The sequence below is a fragment of the Dendropsophus ebraccatus genome, chromosome 14 (genome assembly GCF_027789765.1).
Source record: "Dendropsophus ebraccatus isolate aDenEbr1 chromosome 14, aDenEbr1.pat, whole genome shotgun sequence".
NCBI classification, from domain to species: domain Eukaryota; kingdom Metazoa; phylum Chordata; class Amphibia; order Anura; family Hylidae; genus Dendropsophus; species Dendropsophus ebraccatus.
In genome coordinates, this window is record NC_091467.1 from 60,845,759 (window position 1) to 60,871,249 (window position 25,491).

Here is a 25,491-nt window from a genome sequence, read left to right on the forward strand (position 1 = left end):
TCCTTCCCCTGCGCACTCTTAACAACATGCGCAATGATATCCTTAACACTGATTCCCTGACACTAAGTGCAAAGACATGCGCAAATACGCCATATTGACTCACCCTGTGATGCTATGTACACCCGCATCACAGCCTACGATACGTGATGTGAACCCAAACACCCAAGGTCAGAATCACTACAGGACCAATGGATATAAACTCACAGAGCGCGCCAGGGAAATCCCCTATAAATACCAGGGATACCGCGCCCCGTGCGTCATATGCCATCTTTGATAAAGCCAGCAAGCCGGTGAAACATGTCAGGCGGCATGTTATCTGTTCGTTTTTAATTTGCTCGCTGAATTATATCCAGTTGAGAATTACTTAGTGAACCAAATCAGCTAGAGAGATAAGAGATAATAAAGAACATCTTTATTTCTGCAAAAACGTGAGTGCCAGGATTTACTTCATTGACCTGTTCGATTATTCCCTGGGCACCTCGGCCAGCTAGACTGCCGATCATTGGCCTCTACATTTAATGCAGCAGAGCAGAGAATGCTCAAGAGGGTTGATGTAGCAGAACTGTGTGCGTGTGCTGTGGCCATGCATACCTTAGGATATTGGCAATCCCTGCGGTAGAGGGTCCAGATGATCTTTGCTGCAGCTGAATTCGGATGCGGGCGCATCCATGCGTGCCAGTATCTGAATTCCTCACTGCTCACAATGAAGCGTACGGCCGCTCCATCGTGTGCACTGACAGGGTTTTCTGCGGCCGCCATTCATTAAATAGGGGCCGCAGAAAAATGACATGTCAGTTTCTTGTGGCTCTGCTAGGGTATCCCAGCCAGAGTATATACTATGTGTATACACTCCGGCTGGGATTCCATAGAAGGCAGCACTACGTAAGCTACGAAGCAATCACGGCCGTTGTTGCAAATATACAACAACGGTCGTGATTACTACATAGCTTACTTAGTGTGAACATAGCCTAAGACTGCAGGGCTTTGGTCACTGCTGAAGAACAGAGCTCCACAAACGGTGTGGGTGATAACACTATAGATAGGGGTGGGAGGAGGAAAAACCAGGACCTCTACTTCCTCTTACATCACAGGAGGAAAACGAAACCAGAAACACAGGGGGAGAGATGGCTGAGGGGAAGAGTTAAGTTAGAAGACTGCGGGAAAGAGCGGTGAGTCCCATATACTAACCACAGCACTGCAGGGCATCCTATGTCCTTTATCAAGATTGGCGTACTCATAGACCAGTCCTAAATATAGGTAATATCCCACAGACACATGTAACCAATCAGGCTGGAATACCCCGGGGCCAATGTTTGTCAGCTGTAAAGCCTTCCACACCTTGTGTATATGGTAACTGTGCATCGTAACTTCCTGTATATACAAATATCTATACCTCAGCCTGTATACAGCAGTGTATCACTGTGTGTAATATGCATGATATACAACATATATAAACCTCAGCCTGTATACAGCAATGTATCGCTATGTAATATGGATGATCTAGTAAATACATACACCTCAGCCTGTATACAGTGATGTATCGCTATGTAATATGGATGATATAGTATACACCTCAGCCTGTATACAGTGATGTATCACTATGTAATATGGATGATATAGTACATACACCTCAGCCTGTATACAGTGATGTATCACTATGTAATATGGATGATATAGTACATACACCTCAGCCTGTATACAGTGATGTATCACTATGTAATATGGATGATATAGTACATACACCTCAGCCTGTATACAGTGATGTATCACTATGTAATATGGATGATCTAGTAAATACATACACCTCAGCCTGTATACAGTGATGTTTCGCTATGTAATATGGATGATATAGTATACACCTCAGCCTGTATACAGTGATGTATCGCTATGTAATATGGATGATATAGTAAATACATACACCTCAGCCTGTATACAGCAGTGTATCACTATGTAATATGGATGATATAGTATACAGTACACCTCAGCCTGTATACAGTGATGGATCACTATGTAATATGGATGATATAGTACATACACCTCAGCCTGTATACAGTGATGTATCACTATGTAATATGGATGATCTAGTAAATACATACACCTCAGCCTGTATACAGTGATGTTTCGCTATGTAATATGGATGATATAGTATACACCTCAGCCTGTATACAGTGATGTATCGCTATGTAATATGGATGATATAGTATACACCTCAGCCTGTATACAGTGATGTATCGCTATGTAATATGGATGATATAGTAAATACATACACCTCAGCCTGTATACAGCAGTGTATCACTATGTAATATGGATGATATAGTATACAGTACACCTCAGCCTGTATACAGTGATGGATCACTATGTAATATGGATGATATAGTACATGCACCTTAGCCTGTATACAGTGATGGATCACTATGTAATATGGATGATCTAGTAAATACATACACCTCAGCCTGTATACAGTGATGTATCGCTATGTAATATGGATGATATAGTACATACACCTCAGCCTGTATACAGCATGATATATAATCCCTTGTCTTCTTGTTCCCTTTAGGTTGTATCCAGCAGGACAAGGACATACTGACATAAAGACATGGGTAAGTAATAAGGAATAACCCCACAGGAAGGCAACCTGTGCTGGATTCTGTGGTAGTTATAGCTGACTACAGCCTACTCGAATATTATACACCTGTTCATTATACGATGAATGTGCAGTATTTTCAGGCCCTTTATTTGTCCATTATATTTATCTATCTACACTGTATCCGGGAGGACTTCAGTCCGGACCCCTTATATCACAGGTTGTTGGGGGCAGAAGGATGGAGGAACAAAGAGCAAAATAACAGATTGTGAAAAATGTAAAGCAATATGAAGACTTCCCGAATACATTGTAACTATACACTTCTTGACTTCCCGAAGGCATGTACTATATACTTCTTGATTCTAGCAATTCTAAAATAAAGTCAAAATGGAAACAGTGCCACCCATAAAACCATAGCTTGGAGGACCACTGTAGCAGCAATAAACTGCAGTAATGGTTTGTGCATGAGTCTCTGTCTCTCACATGGTTCTAGAGGAGTGTTTGCGGCGACCCCACTCTGAACCGCCGCAATCCCGGGTACTGTCTGCAGCCCGGGACCACGGACCGCCAATTAGCCTTCTAAATGCAGCTGTCAAGGTTGCCAGCTGCATTTAAAATGCAGGTTTTTCCCTTTCCTGGTGTCTAGTGGGGGGATTGCCCCCAGTGACGTGATCGCGAAGGAGCGACCCCTGCATCTTTACCGGGCCGGGGTCTGCGCCGTAATGGCACTGATCTTGGCTCTGCATTCTTTTGCTTTCGGCTGCAACAGACGGATCTATGCAGTCTATCTCATGGATCTATACAGTATATCTCTCAATGAGAGATCAGATCAGTTATACTAGAAGTCCCCCAGGGGAACTTCTAGTATGTGTGTAAAAAAAAAAAAAAAATGTTTTCTATTAATAAAAAGCCCCCTCCCCTAATAAAAGTTTGAATCACCCCCCTTTCCCCATTTTATAAATAAAAATAAATAAACATGTTTGGTATCGCCGCGTGCGTAATCGCCCGAACGATTAATTTATGTCATTCCTGATCTCTCGCGGTAAATGGCATAAGCGCAAAAAATTCCAAAGTGCAAAATTGCTCATTTTTGGTTGCATCAAATCCAGAAAAATTGTAATAAAAAGCGATCAAAAAGTCGCATATGCGCAGTCAAGGTACTGATAGATTTTAAGAACCATTTAGGTTTTAATTTTTTAAAAGCCATCAAATAAAAGTTACACAAGTTACATATCGTTGTAATCATAACTTGAGGAACATATACAACAAGTCAGTATTACCCTAGGGCAAATGGCGTAAACACGAAACCTCCCCAAATAAAAAAAAAAAAAAAATTATTTTATTTTATTTTTTTCAATTTTACCACACATTTAATTTTTTTTCTGGTTTCGCAGCGTACTTTATGCAAAAATTTATGTACTATGCCTGTCATTGCAAAGTACAATTAGTGGCACAAAAAATAAGGGCTCATGTGGGTTGCTAGGTGAAAAAATGCAAGTGCTATGGCCTTTTTTATTTTGCACAAAAAAAAATGTGCAGCAATACTCCAATCAGACGCTGGCATAGTTTTTTAGGCAATTTCTTTCAGCCAAAGAAACAATGCAAAAGTGTTGTTGTGCACATTCATCAAGGCCTGTGCACCTAATGATACATTTTGAGCAAGGTCTGTGAATTTTTGCACATCTCTTAAAGTGTGCAAGCTCAAAAAAAAACAGGTGTACAAATGATAAATACATTTCGGCCTAATTTGTGTAATTAGTACAGCTCCTCTTGATGATGTGACCTGTTGCAGACATGAGACTGTGAAGGAACTTTGGCGACTTTGAGGAATTTTGGGGACTGTGGAATCTTAGCCTACTCTTTGTGGGAAATGTCTTCCAGTACACTAATAATCTTGGATTTGTATGCTGCGTTTCCTTATATCCAAAGATTTTCTATGGGGTTCAGGTCAGGCAACTCTGACAACCATTCGAATTTTCCAGGACTCCTAAAAACCATGATGGACTCGGAGGTATGTGTGGGGTCACTGTCCTGCTGGAAGGTTTATATAATGTTTCTTTATTTTTTTTATAATTGCCAAGGTGGTAATTTAAACTTTATTTACGGTTTAATATATAAAGAATTATTTTAAATATTTTTTTTAAGTTTTTATTTTTTATACTTTTCCTTTAGTTAACCATGCAATCATTAGATTGCATATACAGCGGTGCCTTGGATTACGAGCATAATTCGTTCCAGCACTGTGCTTGTAATCCAAATCCACTCTTACACCAAAGCAAAACTTCCCATAAGAAATCACTGAAATGCAGACAATTGGTTCCCCGTCCCAAAGATAATGATTTTTTATTCTGAATGACATGTAAAACCAATTAAACAAATATTTAGAAAACGCTGAATATGTGATATTATAAGTTACTGTACAGTATAGCAATCAGCATGTGGGGTATAATGTATAGTAAGTGCATAACCCTGATAACACAGCAGCTGTTTGTAGATACAGGATGGAGCTGCAGATCCCCATAATGGCCGAGTGTGAGTGCAGGTGCAGCGAGCCGGGGTGCTTGTGGAAGAGAGTGAGGGGAAATGAGGAGAGGATGATGGTGGTTATACCTGAGTGTAGCGCTGAGCTCCTGAGTAAGGGGATTCACTGAGAGTGTGCTGTACCTGCAGGATGGCTGGGACTTGTGGTGTACCACAGCCTTACTGATAGACTTGTCACGGTCACAGGTGGGCTCGAGGGCTTCCACAGGTACAGGGGACTCCCTGGCGCTTCCCTGAGTTCTTTCTCTCTTCTGTGGGCTACTGCAGAGGTTCCTGTAGGGGGGCTGCACCTGTATGTAAGGTGGTCAATGATGTGGACCTGTAGTTCCCCTGAGGCCAACCCCAAATACTGCTGTCCGGTACAATGGCCCTTGGTGGTGGTGTGGTGCAGCTAGACCAGGACAACAGGGAGACAAGGAGGGAGGCAGTATAAGAATAACTCCTTTACTGATGGACTTGCAGGTGTTTTACAGTCCTGTGGCATACAGCTGCTAATACTGGCGGCTTTGAATGGGTTACTGCGCTTGTGGAGAGTGGTGGTGTGTGGAGAGATGATCTGCCTCAGATCCTGGTCTGTCAGTACGTGTGGGACCCTGGTGGGCACTGTGACCCTGTGGACCTCTTCCCCAATGGTACTTGAGTCTGTTTTCCCTACCTGTCAGCTAGGGAGCTTCCTGCTTGGGTCACTGGGCCGGGCCTTAGGCCACAACTTTCGGGTCCCAGAGGTATCCAGGGGTCCTAGTAAATCTTACCCCCCCGAATTTCAGGAAGATGGCTGCAGAGGCCTACCTAACTCTGCTCCCTTTTATAGTCAAGTCTTTCCACTTGGGTGTCTGGATTTAGGATTCCCACTGACTGTGTATGTGCTGGCCCTTTCCTGAGGGAGCACCTGACAAACTGTCTCTCCAAGTCTCTCTCTTTTCCTCTCACCTCCAGCTGTTTTCTTTGGCTGCTCTGTTCTTGTTCCCCTGAGCAGCTTTACTCTGTGGTGATGGTCTCTCCTGAGGTGATGTTGTTCCCTCAGCAGCTAGTCACTTGTCTCAGCTAAACACTGCAACTGCCAACCTTTTATGGGGGGCCTATTTGCATACTCCGCCCACCTCCTAGCACTTTCTAAGCTTACAACACTACCTAGAGCAGTTCCCACTAAGGACAGTAGGTGTCGCTGTTTGGTGTGGTGTGCAGTGAAAAGCATGTAACTCATTCTCTGCCTGCCAGTTACACTGGTACAGAGAAATCCACATAACAGTTTAATACAAGACATGTTAACTCCTAGTATATACAATAAAACACTTGTTGACAGGTGCCATCCTTAGCCCAGCCGCAGGAATAGCGCTCTGGTATACTACACAGGCACAGTATAGCAGCAGTGTGTATAGCTGAGTGTGAGTGCAGGCACATTATACCAGGAATGGAGAGGATGGGAAACACAAGGGCTGACAGAGACTGCAGGGAGCATGAAGGAATGAGCAGGGCAGATGTGGGCACAGTATAGCAGCACTCACTGTCCGGAGAGAGAGGGGTTACAGCTATGGATTGCCTTTACAGTCCTGTCCCCTGATGCAAGCCCCAGCCTGAAGTGGATCTGCTATGATTTGGATGGTGAGGGAGACTTCCTGGGTCATAGGACAGTGCTGTAGACCACCATGCTTCTCCATGCCCCTCCCCCGCTCCACCTTCCACCCAGTACAGGGAGCTCTTAAACCAAGTCACAGTTTTGAAAAACTGTGAGCTCTTAAACCAAAATTCTCTTAATCCAAGTTAATAAAGGTACTAAACCAAGGTACCACTGTACGGATCTATACTTTGCCATAGCATAGCATTGATCAGTACTATGGGCGATCTGTACATAGTCTGCCTGAGATCAGATCACCGATCCGACAGGATGGAGGCAAGTGGCTTACCCCCACTCGGTACAAGTGCGGGGGTCCCGATCAGTCAGTGACAGGTGCTTAACTTGTCACTGACTTCCTTAAACATCACGATCGCTATGCATCACGGCATTTAAGGGGTTAATGACAGGCAGCTGCGGGACCGCGGCCGCCTGTCATTATACCCGGACTTGGCTACACTGATGTGTGCACTGGATCGCTCTCATACCCCCACACACATTTACAGCCCCATCTTTGCAGGAACGTATATATACATTCCTACTGCACATGCTCAGTGTATATGCTCAACATATATGTACATATTACCGACCATGATTGGGTTAATGTACATTTTGAGGTTCAGACATCCTCAGTATGCACCTTTCTTTGCACATGTAAACCTCTATGCAGCACATCTAGCTTCTATTACAGTCATTCAAGGGTTTCTGACTACCTGCCTCAAGAACTTAGCAGATGGTGATTGTTCGCCTTATTCCACATCCAGGTGGTACAGCCAGTGTTTTTTATAACTGCTTCCAGCTATATCTCTAGGAATAATCCCTGGATAGTTCAGTGGATTTGTGGTTGGCGGAAGAATAGATATCTGAGGGTTGTTGTTAATGGTGTATCTTGTGAGCAGAGACTGGTGGCCACAAGTGCCTAGGAAAAGGGAGATTGTGATCCCGCTGTATAGAGCTCCTGTGACATCACATCTGGAGACCTCACCTACAAAAAGATATTGATCAAATAGAAAGGGTCCAAAGTTGGATACAAAAATGGTGGAGGGTGTCAGGTATAAAACATATCAGGAATGAGTCAAGGATATGAATCTGTATAGTCTGGAGGAAAGAAGGGAAAGGGGGGACATGATTGAAATCTTTAAATATGTTACAGGACTAAAAAGGGTTCAGGAGGGAAGTGTTTTTAGTAAAAAAAAAAAAAAACTGAACACAAGAACAAGAGGACACAGTGAGAGGTTAGTTTGGGGAAAGATCAGAAGCAATGTGAGAAAATATTACTTTACTGAAATAGTAGTGGATGCTTGGAACAAACATCCAGCAGATGTGGTTGGTAAATCTACAATAACAGAATTTAAACATGCCTGGGATAAACATACAGTGAAACCTCTCTTTTATGGGGATGGTCTAGTAAAAGAACAAAGTATAGAAAATGCAGAATTAAGTGTCTAAATGAAGCAGGAACATGTACAGCATACATTTATACATAAATAATGAAAGACCGCACAGTCTTGTCTTTTATCATGTGTTTATTGAGACAGCATTCATACAGCAAACAGGACTGTATTATGAACTTTTTTGTAAGTTCTTGAAACTGAATACAGTATAACATAACTATAGTATCAGCTGTTTACACCATTTTATTACATCATTGGTATCAGCTGTATACACCATTCTGTTTCATCACTCGAATCAGCTGTGTACACCATTCTATTAAATCACTGGTATCAGAATCTATACACCATTCTGTTACATCACTGAGATCACAGCGGTGCCAGTCCTCCCGTCCTTCTCGTCAGCCTCTGTAAGCAGCCAGGTCACCCCTCTCCTCTCTGTCTCTTTTGGCCCCCGTCTCTCCCCCAGTCAGCAGCCAAGACACCAGAGGCCTCCGGTGTCCAGGGTTACCATCGGGACTCTTTGATCACATTGTAGAGCCCCGTTGGTGAACAGAGGGAGAATTCTCTATTCTCTCTCTGTAACCATATAGATGCTGCAGTCTTTTTGACAGTACCCTTTATAGAGTAAACTGTCAGCATCGGAGTGTGGCTCGAGAAAAGTATTGCTCAAAAACTGGTGTGTGCACATAGCCTTAAACTGACACTCAGCAAACTATAAGGGAAGACAAGTATACGTGACAGCAAAAAGTATATGTGTTAGAAGAATATCTACTAAGTGCGTATTCTTCTTACAGATTACAAAACAAGACCTCTCAATGACTGGACAGAAGAGCATGTTCGAGACTGGCTGCGCTCCATACGCATCAAGACAGAATACATTGATAAATTGTTTGATGAAGAAGTAACTGGACCAGCTCTAAAAAAAATAAATGGTGATTTTTTGAAAAGTCTTGGAATGAAACAAGGACAAATACAACTTCTTATTGAAGAAAGAAATGAGTTAGTAAAGAAACACAAAGTTAGCCAACATCAACCAAGCAACAGCACAAGCAAGCCACCACTACAAAACATGCCGACACAAGATGATGCGGGACATCAAGCTACACCGGAAACAGGAACTAGTAGCAAGTCTGAAACTTCAGGAACCAATGTTCAACCAAGAGAAAGTCAGTCTGATCCTGCAGAGCAAAGCCTAACCTCAAAGAAAGCCTTGTCCTTGGACAAGATACAAAGTGATGGAGATTTAGCAGGTGCACATGAATCAGATAAATCCAAAGACACGAGTTCAAGGCCTATTGTTCAAACAAAGTTTAGACCCTTCAATAAAGAAGTTGGAAACTTTAAGTATGTGAAAGGCCATGTACTCCCTCCGGAGTCTGGTGTAGAAGACCTCATCATACCATGCCATGAGTACAAGTCCCTTATTAATGCCTCTAAACTGGACCGTGTGAGACTTCAGGCTAAATTTGCCTCGGAAGTGATCAGATTTGCTTCTGCTTGTATGAACATGAGGACTAATGGAACAATACATTTCGGGGTACTGGACAGCAAAGAAGATAAACGTTGGAAACATGGGCAGATAATGGGAATCCCAGTAGAGGACCAGGATTGGTATGTCGATGGACTGGACTGTATTGAGAAATGTTTCAATAAAGCAGAACTTGATGCAGCCAGAGCTTGCATTCGCACCCCTAAATTCATTGAGGTTGTAGATAAAGATACTGAAGAGCAGCGCTTCGTGGTTGAAGTGGACATTGTGCCGGATTCAAGTCTTGTGAAAGGACGCGTTTTCCAAGCAAGTTTACCAAAGTTCAGTGAGAAAGGCAACAAAGTAGGTCTGGAGAAGAAAACCTACTACCGCAGAATTGGTGCAAAATCTGAGCCGGTCCCTGAGGAAGATGTGGTGCCATTTATCCAGAAACTTCAAACATTGGATAAATCGAGAGAAAAGGCAGAACTGAATGTTACCTGGGACCTGCCCACCACAGAAGATTTAGGCAGGAAAATCTCCATTTTGCTGACTGATGGTAAAAAATACATCAATGATTCTCTTAGGTACATACTTGTTACAAATAAGTGCACAGAAAATCATCTGATGCATGTGAACTTTCTCACGCGTATGAATATACTCTGCGTTTTCGACTTTGATCCAGACTCGGACAGTGAGGGCCTGTGCTCTAAATATAAACAGCATCATGCGGTTAATATTCATTCCTTAAAAAGTTACTCAAATGAAGACCGGGTGAGTACAGGAGACCTTAAAAAGAATCTGTCCCTGTTTAACCAAACCAGCTGGATATTTTGCAATGGTCGTACCAATTACCGAGGAGGGGATGAGGCTTGTGATGAAAGCACATGGGTCCGAACTAAGAAGAAGCTTCTAAAAAAGGCCATTACTTTTATCTGTGATGAAATTCTTCCAAAGGGATATTTCATTGTTGTCTTTCTTTTACTATCTTCTCCCGAGAAACCAATAATTGACACTTTCCATGAGTTTTACACAGAATTAAATGGCATGGACTATATAATATGCATTGCAGAAAACAAAGAAGACTATGAAAAATGGGCCAATCAGGCAAAGGCTTCCTGCAGAATGGAGATCCTAGATCAGAGAAGCATTGTGGGAATGCAGCTCAGTCATATCGATGCAACTGTCCAGAATCTGCTGCCTCTATCTTCTTCTGTTAGACAGTTGTCTGCTTCCACGAAGGGAGTTTGTGTCCTCACCACCCCAGATGAGGAGAGAATGCATTCCCTTGAAATTCTGTGCAGCAACCAATGTGAAAGTACAAATTTAGATGATCTGAATCAGGAGCAAATTGAAGAGATTGAAAAAACCTTCTATAGAGGTGGGAAGGTCAGATGGAAGCACTTTTGGCTTGCAGAGCAAGGGAAATGTGAAGCCTTTATTGAGCGAGAAGCTTGTATGGAAGTTCAGAGAATTTTAAACGATATTCTGTATGAAAACCGGGTGAGACTTCCAGTTACACGGATAAAAATTGTCCACCAACCAGGTAGCGGAGGAAGTACAGTTGCACGCCACATTCTTTGGAAAAAAAGAAAAGAGTTGAGATGTGCAGTACTGAAATCCTCATTTCCAGTCATGACTGTGTGTGAACAGGCTGTAAATTTCAGAGAATATGAAGAAAAAGATATCCGCTACTGCCTCCCGGTCCTGTTGCTTATTGAAGACTGTGATGATGAGTACATTGATGACCTAAGGGATGAGTTAACCAAAGTAATGGTATCTAAGAAGACTGCGTCCATGAAATCATGCTTCATCCTATTAAGCTGTAAAAGAGCCAATGCCCCAGAAAATCTGTATAGGTTTTCTGCACTAGATACTGTGGTAATAAGCCACAAACTTACCCTGGATGAAAAAAGGAAGTTTACTACAAAAGCAGAGAAACTTAAGAAACAATTCTCCCCCGAGACAATTATAACATTTATTTTAATGAGTCAAGAGTTTGTAGAAGAATATGTGACAAACTTTGTTCATAACGTTATGGAGAATGTCGACCACTCTTCCAATGTAACCCGCCTGATGAGATACGTGGCGTTACTCAACTGCTACATCCAAAACTCTTACATCTCTATGTCCCACTGTGAGGCCTTCATGGGTCTTGATGCACATACAGCAGATGTAAGTGGACTAAGGCAATACAATTTCAATAGTTGCCTCAGCGAGCAGGCTAAAATAATCTTCATTGAAAGAATTGATCCGATAACCTCCATAACCTGCATTCATATCATACATCCCTATGTGGCACAAGAAATCTTAAAGCAGCTACCCGATAATCCGCAAAGTCAAATAGCTATGGCCCTGCTCCAGGAAGATGTGCTGTTCCACCATCGATTTGGTAGGGACGAGTTCCTTGGATTTGTCAGAGACTTGCTTTTTCGCCGTCGGAAAATAAGCCGGGGTGACAGTGTTGATTCCTTCCTGTCTCCTCTTATTGAACACGTCTGTGAAAGTGAAAACAACCAAGAAAAAGCCATCAACCTGTTAAAAGTTGCCTACGAGCGATTTGACAAAGATCCCTTCTTGGCACAGCAGCTTGCCCGACTGCATTATAAATATGATAAATTTGAGGCAGCCATTCAATGGGCAGAGACTGCCAAGTTACAGCTGCCTAATGATTCCTTTATTCTGGACACTGAAGGACGAGTATATAAAAAGCTCTTTAGTGTTTTGCTTGAGAAGAGGGACAATGTTGTGCCTCTAGAAGATGCTCCAGAACTTATGGAACACGCACTAAAGGCTATGCAGTGTTTTCGCGCAGCACAAAAAGCGGCAAAGGCTAAAACGGACACCATGAACAATACTGGATATTTTGGAGAAGTGGAAGTTGGATGTCGCTTGTTGAAGTTGCTGTCCACACTTGAAATATTCCCTCAAAATGAAAGTGGAACAAGCCATGAGCTTTTGCAATATCTCCTTACCGATTACATTCCAAAAGCCATTAAGAAACCCTGGTCCAGACTTCACAATAATTTAAAAGGACTGCACCGAAATATCTTTAACGCTCTGGAGTGGATATCAGAGGATTTGAGCTACTTCCAAACTGATAAAAGTGATGAAAGGGAACAAAACAGTAAAGTGGAAGAACAAGTCTACTCTCCTCAAACGTGGCTGCTCCGCAAATTTGAGGTGTTTGCTAGGTTTTTCAGTTCACAACTTTTGCCTCCAAGTGAAAGCGGCGAAGACCCCGATGTGAAAAAATCCATCAATAAACTGATTCAAAAGATGAATATTTACAGACTGGGAGGCGGCAGCACCACCACAATTCTGTCTCTGCTGTCAGATTACAGTCACAATTCCAGAGCAAAACTATCAGAAATAATCAATCTATACACAAAATGTACAGCAGGTGAAAACCTGGATGACAATGACCTAATCAATTACATCATGAGCCACATCGCATTGGCCTGCATAGCTCCCAACTCTCCAAAGCTTCTAACTTTTCAGCAATTACGGGAACTTAGTAAACGATACCAAGCCCCAAGAAAGTCTTTTCCTCCAAGTGCTTATCTTCTGCTCATGCTCCTGTACTGGAAGGATGACATTGTGGACAGGGAGCCAGATGCAATAAAAGACAGAATACTAAGCTCTGCTCTGCAGAATGCCCGTCGCTTGCATGAAATAAGGATTAAGAATGTCTCGGTTCGCAAGAAGCGGAGCAATGTCCTCTTCTTCTTGGGGCACGGTCACAGCCTTCATAAACTGCTCCACAGGAGCACAGTGGAGAAACATATGGAAGGGCCAGTGAACGAGTGGAGATTAAAGTGGGATGATGGCTATGTGGGAAAATTAGATAGTGGACAAAAGCTCCTGAGAACTGTACCAGGCTTTGCTGAGAATGGGAGAATTTACGCAACAGGCCACTGCACAAAAGAGAGGTTTGAAATTGTCCCCATAAATAACTCATCAGTGCCCTATGGGAATGAGAATGTGACTTTCTACCTGGGATTTACATATGCCGGACTTGTGGCGTACAACATAAAAGTGCAATAGAGAAATCTCTGTACACTGAATGCTTAAGGATAATTGTATGAGAACAATCTTGTTAAGGCTAAGGTGCCAGCTGAATTAGAGATTTGCATTAAGGGCCTCCGTCATAGAATCCATTCACATAAGCCTAACATTGAGATTTAAGATAAAAAAAAAAAGTTTAAATTAGGGGCCTAAAACAAGGAGTTTTTAGGGTTTTTTTTTTTTATACATGTTTATTAATTTTCCCAGAAACCAGGCAGCATTTTGGAAAAAGGACCAACTCACCGTTATTACAATAAATACTGTCAATGTGATTACATAAACACTCGCTGCGAGTATGCAAGTGCTGCCCCCATTCACACACACACCAACAGCCAGGAGGCTCCAGGAGGTCCTGTGCACCCAATCAGTACTGCGGCAGGGCCGCGAACCAATTGGCGATGCGGGACCTACGATGACCGTGGAGTCTCAGATGCGACCGGATCGTGGAGCAGGTAAAGTATCTTGCCGGCATCGGGGGGGTTGGCCGTGTATGTTAATGGGGGCAGCGCTTATTTATTTGCAGCAGAATGCCAGTCCTGCTGCGAGTATGTAATCACATTGGAAATGACAGGAGAGGTATCCGCAGTGGATTTCGCTGCGAACACATTACGTGTGAATCTAGCCTAAATGTGAGACCAGGATAGAATTACACACTGTGCACGTGTCTATCCAACAAAATGACGTTACCGATCATATTCATTCGGGATGAGGACTTATTGTGTAATAAATTATGCACGTGTTTATAGCCTGACAGGCCCTTCCCCTCCTGGTGCATGTGCTGAAGGTGTTAATGCTACCGACCGGTTCCAGTTAAACCTGCCTGAAGATTCTTTCTCTGGTGAGTGCTATTGAATAAGTTGCTCTACATGGCTTTGTAAAAAAACATGAACTTCAACTATTGTAAAACTGGAGTGCCGCAGCTTTCTGTGATACATCGCATCATGAGATTAGAATTTTACACACATCACATTCTAGATTCTTTTCTAAAATTACAACCATGAGATTAGTATTCCATATACAGTGGTACCTCTGTTCTCAAACCTAAATGGTTCAGGAGGGCAGATTTAGAACCGAGCAGTGTCTTCCAATAGGAAACAATGTGAATGTGTTTAATTGGTTCCAGCACCCACCAATAATTAAAGGGTTGGCCTTTTTATAGTAAAATTGCTCAGTGTACAGTTTGAGTAATTGTTGGGACACTTGTGGGTGGGGCATGGTCACATGCTTCTCCATGTCGGCCATCTTATGGACAGACTCATTACAGAGCAGGGCAGCACAGCCTGGAGGAGGGGAGTCTGATAATATGAGGTACACTACTAATTACTAATACTGTACACTGAAATATTTTACTATAAATTGGCCAACCCCTTCCAACTACAGTACTCATTACATTTAAGTGACCAGTTTAATCACTACAGTACAGAACTGTACTATACCAAACCAGCAATTACATTACAGTAGTGCACCAACAGCTCACTTATCCTTTACTGTATAGTGCCCCCCACCCCAGCACTGTAAAGGATAAGAGATGGCACTGCACTAACTGTACTACTACTGTACTGTATATGCACTCCAGCAATCTTATACAGTACTGTACTGTATGTGAAGCCTCACCATTGCTAAAATCACTACATACAAGTTCGAATTCCAAGCGTTACTTCTGGGTAAATTTTTGTTTGAATACCGAACAGTTGGAATTCCGATGCTTTCGAACACCGAGGTATTACTGTACTTCAAGACTGGGAGCCAAAAAATAGTGTTTGAGAACAAAGCAAGAGTTTGAGAACTGAAGCAAACTTTCCTTGAAAATACTGAGAACTGAACTGTTTGAGAAGCGAGGTATTACTGTTTACAGCATTCAAGATTCCCTTCTATCATATTATACAGATCACAGATATTTTTAAAGAACACAAATGTATATGGAATATATCAGTGATCAAAGGATAAGTATTCATCGTACTTTTTTATCACATCTTAAATCCTAAGGGTACAAACACACACACCGTATACGCAGCAGATTTGATGCTGTGTTCAGTTATTTAGACCTAATCTGCTGCGTATTGCAGCAGAAAAGACACTGCGTATACGGTGTGTGTTTGTACCCTTAAAGGGGAACTCTGGATCAGGAAAACTTGTTTTCTATTAAAACTTATATAGATGTGTCTATATAATGTATTACCATATCTGTGCAGTTCTGCCACACTGGTAGCTGTTTGAAATCCAGGAAGTGAAGAAAAATGGCCTCTGTGCCAATCCACATTGTCTACTGCTCCTTCTGCTATCCCTTAGGAGACAAATCTTCCATGCCTCTCTCACATTGTGTGTGTTTGCTGAGCACAGGCTGATGATGCAGACAGGGGGCAGGACGTGATGTCCCAGGAGGCTTGGCTGGATCCCCCAATCCAGTGATTCACCATCTCTGCCCGGTCAGAAGCAGGTGTTGCACTGATTTCGTTCATGCAGAAGTGTGCAGTGAAATTAGGGCTGTGTTCACACATGTTGGAGTCTCATTGCAGTACTGCAGCGTATTTACAAAAATGATGCAGTAACACAAGTAAATTATGCTAAACGGCAGAGAGGATCAGAGCCTTATTGTGGGACTCAACTTCAAAGATAACAGATGCTTGATCATAATATATGCGTGGAAATGAACAAAAAAAATTCAAAAAGTTCTTTACTTTATTCCAATAACAGTGTTGTGCGGTGTGGTGTTACAGGTATAGAATACAGCGTGCTGTGTGGTGTTACGGGTAGAGAATACAGCGTGCTGTGTGGTGTTACGGGTAGAGAATACAGCGTGCTGTGTGGTGTTACAGGTAGAGGATACAGCGTGCTGTGTGGTGTTACAGGTAGAGGATACAGCGTGCTGTGTGGTGTTACAGCTAGAGGATACAGCGTGCTGTGTGGTGTTACAGGTAGAGGATACAGCGTGCTGTGTGGTGTTACAGGTAGAGGATACAGCATGCTGTGTGGTGTTACAGGTAGAGAATACAGCGTGCTGTTACAGGTAGAGAATACAGCGTGCTGCGTGGTGTTACAGGTAGAGAATACAGTGTGCTGTGTAGTGTTACAGGTAGAGAATACAGCGTGCTCTGTGGCGTTACAGGTAGAGAATACAGCGTACTGTGTGGTGTTACAGGAAGAGGATACAGCATGCTGTGTGGTGTTACAGGTAGAGAATACAGCGTACTGTGTGGTGTTACAGGTAGAGAATACAGTGTGCTGTGTGGTGTTACAGGTAGAGAATACAGCCTGCTGTGTGGTGTTACAGGTAGAGAATACAGTGTGCTGTGTGGTGTTACAGGTAGAGAATACAGCCTGCTGTGTGGTGTTACAGGTAGAGAATACAGCGGGCTGCGTGGTGTTACAGGTAGAGAATACAGCGTACTGTGTGCTGTTACAGGTAGAGAATACAGCGTGCTGTGCGGGTGGGACAACAATGAAATGAGTATTGCAAATAATTCAGTAACACAAAGAAACTGCAATGTGTGGACATAGCCTTGATGTTCTGCAACAGCTTTAGGTGGGGAATAGGCAGGGTGGGGGACTGTGATGAACAGCTGAGGGAAAGCATTGCATTCTGGAACCTGTAGTCCTGTGTACAACTGATAAACCAGGAAGTGCAGAAACACAAAACAGAACAAACCCCCCCAAAATAAATGGATTTTTGGTAGTTTCAAAACTGGAATAGACAGGTAATTAATGCTTTATGCTTCTGCAAAAGTTTTATTTTTTTAACCTCTACCTGGAGTTCCCTTTTAATGGCTGTACTGCGTGTTAAAGAGCTGTGTTACCGATTGATGGTGCGTTTACACAGAGATTTATCTGACAAGATTTGAAAAGATGAGATCAGTATTTCCTTTATGAGCTGTTCCCTGTTTATAGTCTGTTCCTGGCTTTGGCTTCAAAAATTTGTCAGATAAATATCTGTGTAAACGCACCATAAGTCTTTTGAAGGCCAATAAAGATCAGCGCTTGGTAGCCGCAGCCTATATAAAAGAGCCTTTACTGATCATGTAGACACAGTGCTTGTGATTGCAGAGAACCTCAATGGATACGGGTCGAGAAGACTTCACAGATGTTTTTTTTTTCTTTTAAAAACAAACATTGCTCAGACTTAAAAAAAGAAGAAGCTTTATTGCACATAACTCTCGCAACAGAAAACAAGAGGGAAACACTGAACAGCAGGAACAAGATGTAAACACTAAAATACATGTAACCAGTCTAAAGGCTGCAGAATAGAGCCGATACACCATTAACCAACAATGATGTACATACTAATACGCGGTCATCTGGTGACCAAACCGCTCATTACCCTCTTACCTGTACCTGTGTTGCTCCCCTATGACAGTACCCCCTTGGCAAGCAGGCAGCTATACATAGTGTTCTGGTGGGAGGGGGGGTCCAGTTCTCACCCCCAAAATACATGAATGTTCCTAATTAGATACTCCTCGTCACTTTCAGCACTTTGAATCATAATACTGCTGCAGTGAGTAATCCTGGATGGATCACTAAGCTCACATATAGCCTTAGGTGACCAACATCATTCCCATTCAGACATTGGAGGCCAAATCCAATTCAGAATCACCACTTCATATCATTTATGGACAAAAGAGCCATATAGTCTTCTGCTCCTCACCTCTGCAGGTGACCAAGCAAAACTAAACCTGGTGCTGAGGCTGGGACTAGGCGTAACAGCAGATTGCAGGAATGGTATCAGACCTGTGGAAATAAAGGGTTAAGTATCCTATATGGTGATGTGATGTGCACTGAAAGCCCAAGAATTGAGCCTTAAAATACAATGGAGGGGCTGTGCATCCAAAACAGGTGGTGGTGAAATTGGAAGCAACTTTCCATAGAATTGATCTGCATTGCTGATGTGCTCTATAACTGTGAGAGCTGGACACTAGTGTATGTATAATTCTACACAGTGGAGTCACATTACTGTCACCACTTCCTACTTTGGATCGTGGCAGTGAGTAGCTCATGAAAAAGTCACGTGTGGTGGGTATAAGGGGTGCATTAGTCTGCACACATACACCTCACTGCCATCATGTGTGAAAGGTGAAATCTACAAGAGTTGCAATAAGGGATAATTAATGACTTTCGAGCCCCCAGTATTTCTGACACTGTGGTTAGTGAATTGTGGACATTCTGCTGCAGTAAAAGTGTATGGTGTGAGTGCACAAATATGCACCTTCAGCAAATGTATGAAGGTGCATAACAGCACACTACAGTAAAGCAGCTCACCCCCAGAATGACCCAGGGGCCAGACATGTGTAACAGTATGGTGTCACTGCAGCCCTACAATAAAGCTGCAGAAGCAAAGACTTATTTTTTTTTTTTTGTGGGGGTATCAGATTCAGACCTCTCCTGATTGGCAGATAATCTTTGTGTAAATGGACCCTAATGCTGCGTTTACACGGAACGTTTATTGAATTTTCGCAATAACGATCGCATTTGAGCAATAACTGTTCCGTGTAAACACAGCAAACGATCAAGCGCCGAGCGAGAAATTGTTCATTTAGATCTTTCAACATGTTCTCAAACCGTCATTTGCTAAGAATTCGCAGATCGCTTTGTGTAAAGTCTTTCAAAGATTCACCCTATGTGAAACATGGGCTTAAACGATTGCATTAACCATTTATTCGTCTAAACGATGATTATCATCAAAACCAAATTGTTGCTTCAAAATTGTTAAACGATCGATCGGGCAAATTATTGCTTTGTGTAAACGCAGCATAAGATTACTCTTTGCCAACAAGTTGAAGCCTAAGCCCGGAATGGATTTGAGAAGATGAGAAATCTCAGGCTTTATTACCAGATTTCTGTTTATAGTCTGTTTCTAGTTTTGCCTTCAAATCTTTGGCAGATAATCTTTCTGTGTAAATGGACCCTTATCTTATAAGTAGTATTTGTGGACGGGATAACATGTTGTACGGCTAGAAATGTCCAACATTGGTTGTTAGAGCCAAGACTCCTAACAGTCACAATGCACCCACCTAGATGTTGTCCATGCTGCACACACGGACAACAGCTGATGGTCATAATAATGGGACTACACTGTTTGCACTATATATACACACATATATTCTGACAGTCCTTTATGTACACATGTTGTAACCCTAACCTCTTTGTAATATAGGCTCCAGCAGTTCACAATCCTGATGTGCAGGAGCTTCAGCCGTGTAGAATATCCGTAGAGCCGATCCCTCCGTACACCAGACAGGAAGTCTAATACTCACCGCGCCTGGAGGGCCAGCACTCACCTTAGAAATAAAAGCCTCAAAACACACAAAACAGAGGAAGAGAATGAAAAAGCTTTAGTGCGGTGTGGATACCAGCACAGGGACAGCGGATGGAGGACACTGGGAAACAGACAGATGAGATGGTACAACTGCACTGCTACAACACTCGCTCCAGACTCTCATGGAAGTGGTAGGGGAGTGGGACAAGAATATATATATATCTGATCTGGATGTAGCGCTGGTGGCAGCTCAGGCATCACGGCATCTACATCTCAGGTGTCTAGACCTGAACTCACAGGTCATAAGAGAACAAGAGGCATCAACAGCAAAAGTGCCTCCATGTGTCTGAGCCTCTTCTCACAGGTCATAGGAGAGCCGACTAAAAAGGTACCTCACCATGGCACTGGGTCATGGCCTTGTGTTCAAAATCTGACCAGTCATAGTAACCCCAGGACATACTTATAATGGAGGCAGTACCCAGGGGGAACACAGCATCTAGTCACAGGAGACAGAACCTAGTCACATGTACATACAGGTAGGGAGGGCACCAGCTAATGTTAATATATGGAATTAGAATGCTGCAGTGCTAATGCAGCCACAAAAAATAGAAAACCAGAAAAGAGAAAAGCACTACTGATGCAGAACTCAGTGTTATTAATGAAATAGAAACTTTATTTGCACAGAATAAATGACAAAGCACCACTATAATAAAATGTGCTCACATGGCTAACCTGTCAGCTGGTCGCAGCTGTCCTAATCCCGTGTAAGGGGATAAATAAAGGTACAGGTGAGTGTAGCAATTATAACACAGCAATATAGAATGAACAAATGCACAACCACAACCTAGTACAATCACTATGCCTGGATATGGAATGAAGGAAATTAACCATACAACCTGCAAAATAAATATCAAAATGCAGGTAGGAATTGAAGGATGGTCCAACATGTTGCTGTATGCATCGTCAGGAACTATTGTTACTGTGTGTATTACACATTTATATGGTCTGGTACTTACAGGGAATGGCGTCTGTCTGATCATGACACTTGCTGTGGCTGTGCGAACCGGAAACACTACTCTCCTTGCAGGGGAATGGCATTTCCGGTTACACAGCTGCAGCAGGCGCCATGACCACAGACAAAGGCCATTCCCTGTAAGTGCCAGACCATATAAATCTATATATCATTAATAACATGGGAGTGCTGTTCTTTTTCTGGTTTTTATTCTCAAGGAGACAGAACCTAGCCTAACTAATGGGTCATAGACAGGGATGAAGAGGAGGGCAACAGCTAGGGAACCATGGCCCCTACAGCAAGACAAGAGGGATGAGGCTTAAAGGGAATCTGTCAGCTGCCAATCAAGATGCAGAAGGCCAGTGTTAGGTGCCGTTGGAGCAAGAGACACCTGGTACCTTTCATATATCTGTCTGCACTGGAATCTGTAATAGTGATGTGTGTGGAAGGGGCCTTCAATGAGGCGTCTGGAAGCTGAACTGCAGCTTTAATGAACAGATTGGAGGGCCAATGGTTGCCAATAATAAAATAAAAAACCTCCCAGCTGTTGTAAAAGTTAAGGGCCCCCAACAGTGCCCCAACCCCTATCCTTTCTTTACAGGCTGGTTCTCACCTTAAAAGTCACAGATGAAGCCTCAAGGCAGACCCAAGAAGAGGACAACATCTGTGCTCATAGATCTTAAGAGAATGTGTCACTTAGTTGTTTTACATTAAGAGGGCTGCCATCTTGCCTAAGCTATTTTAAACAGCATTTAACAACATGCTTTATGGCAAGCCTCGTGGAAAAAGAGAGGAGACATTACTGAGCATGATCTATGACCTGTGAAGAGGCCAGTCCACAGGAAGCTGCTATTATACGGGTGTCCATCACTGTAGTGCTGTATAGCTCACTTCAGCCTCCTCATCAGACAGAACAGGAAGTCTCAACTTGGTTTTACACCTAGTGTTGAGAACAAAAACTTTTCAGATTTTCAAAAAGATTACAGGATGAGGATTTATAAGATGGACATAAATGAGAGACAAGACTACTTTACTGTCAGAGTAAGAGATACCAAGAACAAGCTCTCAGCAGATGTGGTTGGTAAATCTACAACAACTTAACCTATCCTAATATTATAAGAAAAGGAATACTGTAAGGGCAGACTAGATGACTGGGGGGGGGGGGGGTATGAGGACAATCTGTGCGACAGTAAAATTAAAGGTAAAAGTTAGAAACATCAAAAATGCTTAACTATATTTAACATAGAAACAATAAGTGGTTTTCTGATGACATTTATTTTGTGTGGTATCTGTTCAAGATGATCCATGGTAAAAGTGTCATCAGTGGGGAGACCCCTACAATAGACATATGGGTGACTGGAGCTTCATGTATATGGGGCCACAGAAGAGACAATAGAAGCACAGGTAACATGCACACATGTTAGCAAAGCAGTGTCAGCATAGAACATCACACTGGTCTATGGCCTACAAGGCTGTATACAGATGTATCACTGTAGAGACCGGAGCCTCACCCCAGATACAGAGTGCAAGTTAGAAATATAGAAAAAAAGTACAGACACAGAGTACTTACAGATGACAACTAACCTGTACTGGCAGTGCTGTGCGTACTCACTCTTCTCTACCAGTAAGTGGCTGAATCAACAGAAACAAAGGCGTTAACGGATGGGTGGTAGATATGCGGCCTGTATACTACCCACCCTAGGACAACACACACCCCGCTCTCAGGTCTGATCATACATGACCAGTTATGTTACACCTAGTGGTAGTATCTTTTCCAGCACACAGGTCTGATGTCTGCCCTATGTACATTACAGCAATAAGCCAATAGGCTACATGAATTGAAATTCAGGAATTGTCTAATCTGTATAGAAATGCTAGTGAAGGTGCTACATTGTTCTAGCCTTACATGGTGACTGGTTGTGGCAGAGATTGTGACGTTTCCTACGTTATCCTGTAACTAATGAAAGTGAATGGTGTCACATTGTATCCCATCAGTGACTGACATGGGAGTCTTTGGATGGATTACTGGTGACTGTCAGTTTTCATTAGCACAACCTGTGTAGTGGGCACTGACTGTGTAGCCATAGCCTTACATATTGGGCCCAGCTGCTCCACTGTGAAGGACAGAGATATATTACTGGGTAAGGGCCCTATTCCATGGGACGATTATCGTTCAGATTATGGTTAAATCGTTCGAATCTAAACGATAATCATTCGTTTGAATAGCAGTTAACGATTAACAACCAAACAAGATATCGTTGATCGTTTAATAAGACCTGGAACTATTTTTATCGTTGCTCATCCGCAAATCGATCACATTGAATAAGAAGTCAGTCGTACGCAGTAGTGACGAACGCAATAGCGACGACAAGACGACCGCAAGAACAATCATAAGTACTTATCTTTCCATGTAAATGGGTGAACGATTTCAGGTCTTTTGCAATAGCGGTCGTTTGGATCGTTTATCGTTAATAATTATGCGAACGATAATCGTCTCGTAGAATAGGGCCCTAAGTTAAAGGACTGAACCCACAGAAGTCACCCAGGCCCACAGATGTGGTTTATGTTCACATACAGTACAGGTCCCCTTCAGACACAGGCAGCTTAGTGCTGTAACCTGCATAACATGAACTTCACCTAGACACAATTTATCCACCCCATTGGTCTCAGATTAAAGTTATAGCCACAATTCTACCTAATTTCAAAATCTCCACATGAAGATGGTAAGGAGCCAACATCTTAAGGGTAGCTTCACACGTACCGACTCGCAGCGTTAGAATTACATACACGCAGCGGTCATTCAGACCACTGTGTGTATGTAGTGAAAGTGATCTGCCAGGACCTAGCCGACTCGCAGCGTTATTAACGCTGCGAGTCGGTACGTGTGAAGCTACCCTAAAGGGGTATTTCAAGTTTACAAAACTCACTGCTGCTCCAATCACATGGGTAGACATGGGACCCCATTCCCATGATTGTCAGGGGTCAATCAAAAAACTTAGAAACATCACCCCTCCTGTTAAGTTTAACTCTGGGACAGGGAAGTGGGACCTGTGGTCCTCTCTGTTGTTGTAAATCTACAATTACTATCTATACTGAGGCCGGGCTCTCTAGGCATAACTTCATTGGGGAGACAATAGACAAATAAATTGTTGGCTATATATGTCAGAGGAGAAACACTAAAGTAACAGCAGAATTAAGCTCCTATTACACGGGGCGACACTGAGGAGCAAACAAGCGCTGTCAGCACCCGTTTGCTCCTCATTCCCCACTTGCTGCCTGCGTTATTACACGCACCGTCAGCAAGCAGGAAAGTGCAGGGGGGGCTGCCCAGGAGATCACTAGATCATCCAGGAAGCCCATAGAAGATAGAGGTTGTCTGCTGCCGCCGCTCCTATTCCACGGAGTGACGGCGGCAGATCGCTGCTATAATTGTCGTTTGTCTTTCAACATGTTAAAGACAAACGACAACAACGATCAGCTGACACAAACTATTGCCTTTTATTACACAGGACGATTATAAGCCATAACAGCCGATAATCATTCCGTGTAATAGGGCCTTTACACAGCCCAATAACTAGTGTAAGCAAGATAGATTGGCACTCGCTTACTGCGAATATTACATGGTTCGATTGTGCAGCACGGGTAATGTGATCATTTTCTTCACTACACAGTGATTCGGCCGACAATCGTTCCGTGTAATAGGTCCAAAGACTTACTGCTGGGGTGACGTGGACGTTACAGTCCATACTAGAATTCATTAGACAGACATCCCAGAATAAATCTAGAAAATGTACACAAACACATACCCAATTATACTATAAGTCAGTCACTATAGAGTCCAGAAGGGTAACCTGGGGTGGATACAGGCCTTATTACATATGTGCGGTTGTATACCAGGAATGGGCAACCTGCAGCCCTCCAGCTGTTGCAAAACTACAATTCCTTTGGCTCTTCAGGTACAGTAACAGTTAATAAGATTGAAAGACAACAAGAGTTCATCAGGTTCCACCTAGAAAAACCCTACTGTGTTAATCCAGAGGAAGGCAAAAAAAAACCCCTATGGAGGCAGATGACAATTGCCCCATCACAGGGAGAAAATTCCTTCCCGACTCCAATGGCAATCAGAATAAACCCTTGATCAACGTATCACATGTAATCTAATGCCCATAACTTGTATATTCTTCAAGAAAAGCATCCAGGCCTCCCTTGAACTTTAGTGAATCAGCCATGACAGCATCATGTGACACAGAGTTCCATAGTCTCACTGCTCTTACAGTAGAGAATCTGCGTCTGTGCTGGTGGTGAAACAGTCTTTCCTCTAGACTTATAGGATGCCCCCTTGACATGGTTACAGGCCTAGGAGTAAAAAGATCACTACAAAGATCTCTGTACTGTCCACTCATTTGTACATTGTGATCAGAGCGTCCGAGACGTCTTTTTCTAGTGTAAATAACCCCAAGCTTGATAACCTGTCTTGGTCCTGTAACCCACCCATTCCCTTAATGAACTTGGTCGCCCTCCTCTGAACCTGCTCCAGTTCAGCTGTGTCCAAAACTTACACAGTA

General features: G+C 42.8%; 1 protein-coding gene across 1 annotated transcript; it reads left to right on the forward strand.

Annotated features, from left to right (window-relative positions):
- Nucleotides 1-1,107: 1,107 nt before the first annotated feature.
- On the forward strand, nt 1,108-14,608 carry LOC138771957 (sterile alpha motif domain-containing protein 9-like). Its single transcript, XM_069951983.1, has 3 exons — nt 1,108-1,169; nt 2,558-2,600; nt 8,926-14,608. Exons 2-3 carry the CDS (start codon nt 2,597-2,599, stop codon nt 13,644-13,646), a joined length of 4,725 nt encoding a protein of 1,574 aa, XP_069808084.1. The 5' UTR covers nt 1,108-1,169; nt 2,558-2,596; the 3' UTR covers nt 13,647-14,608.
- The last annotated feature ends 10,883 nt before the right edge of the window (nt 14,609-25,491 follow it).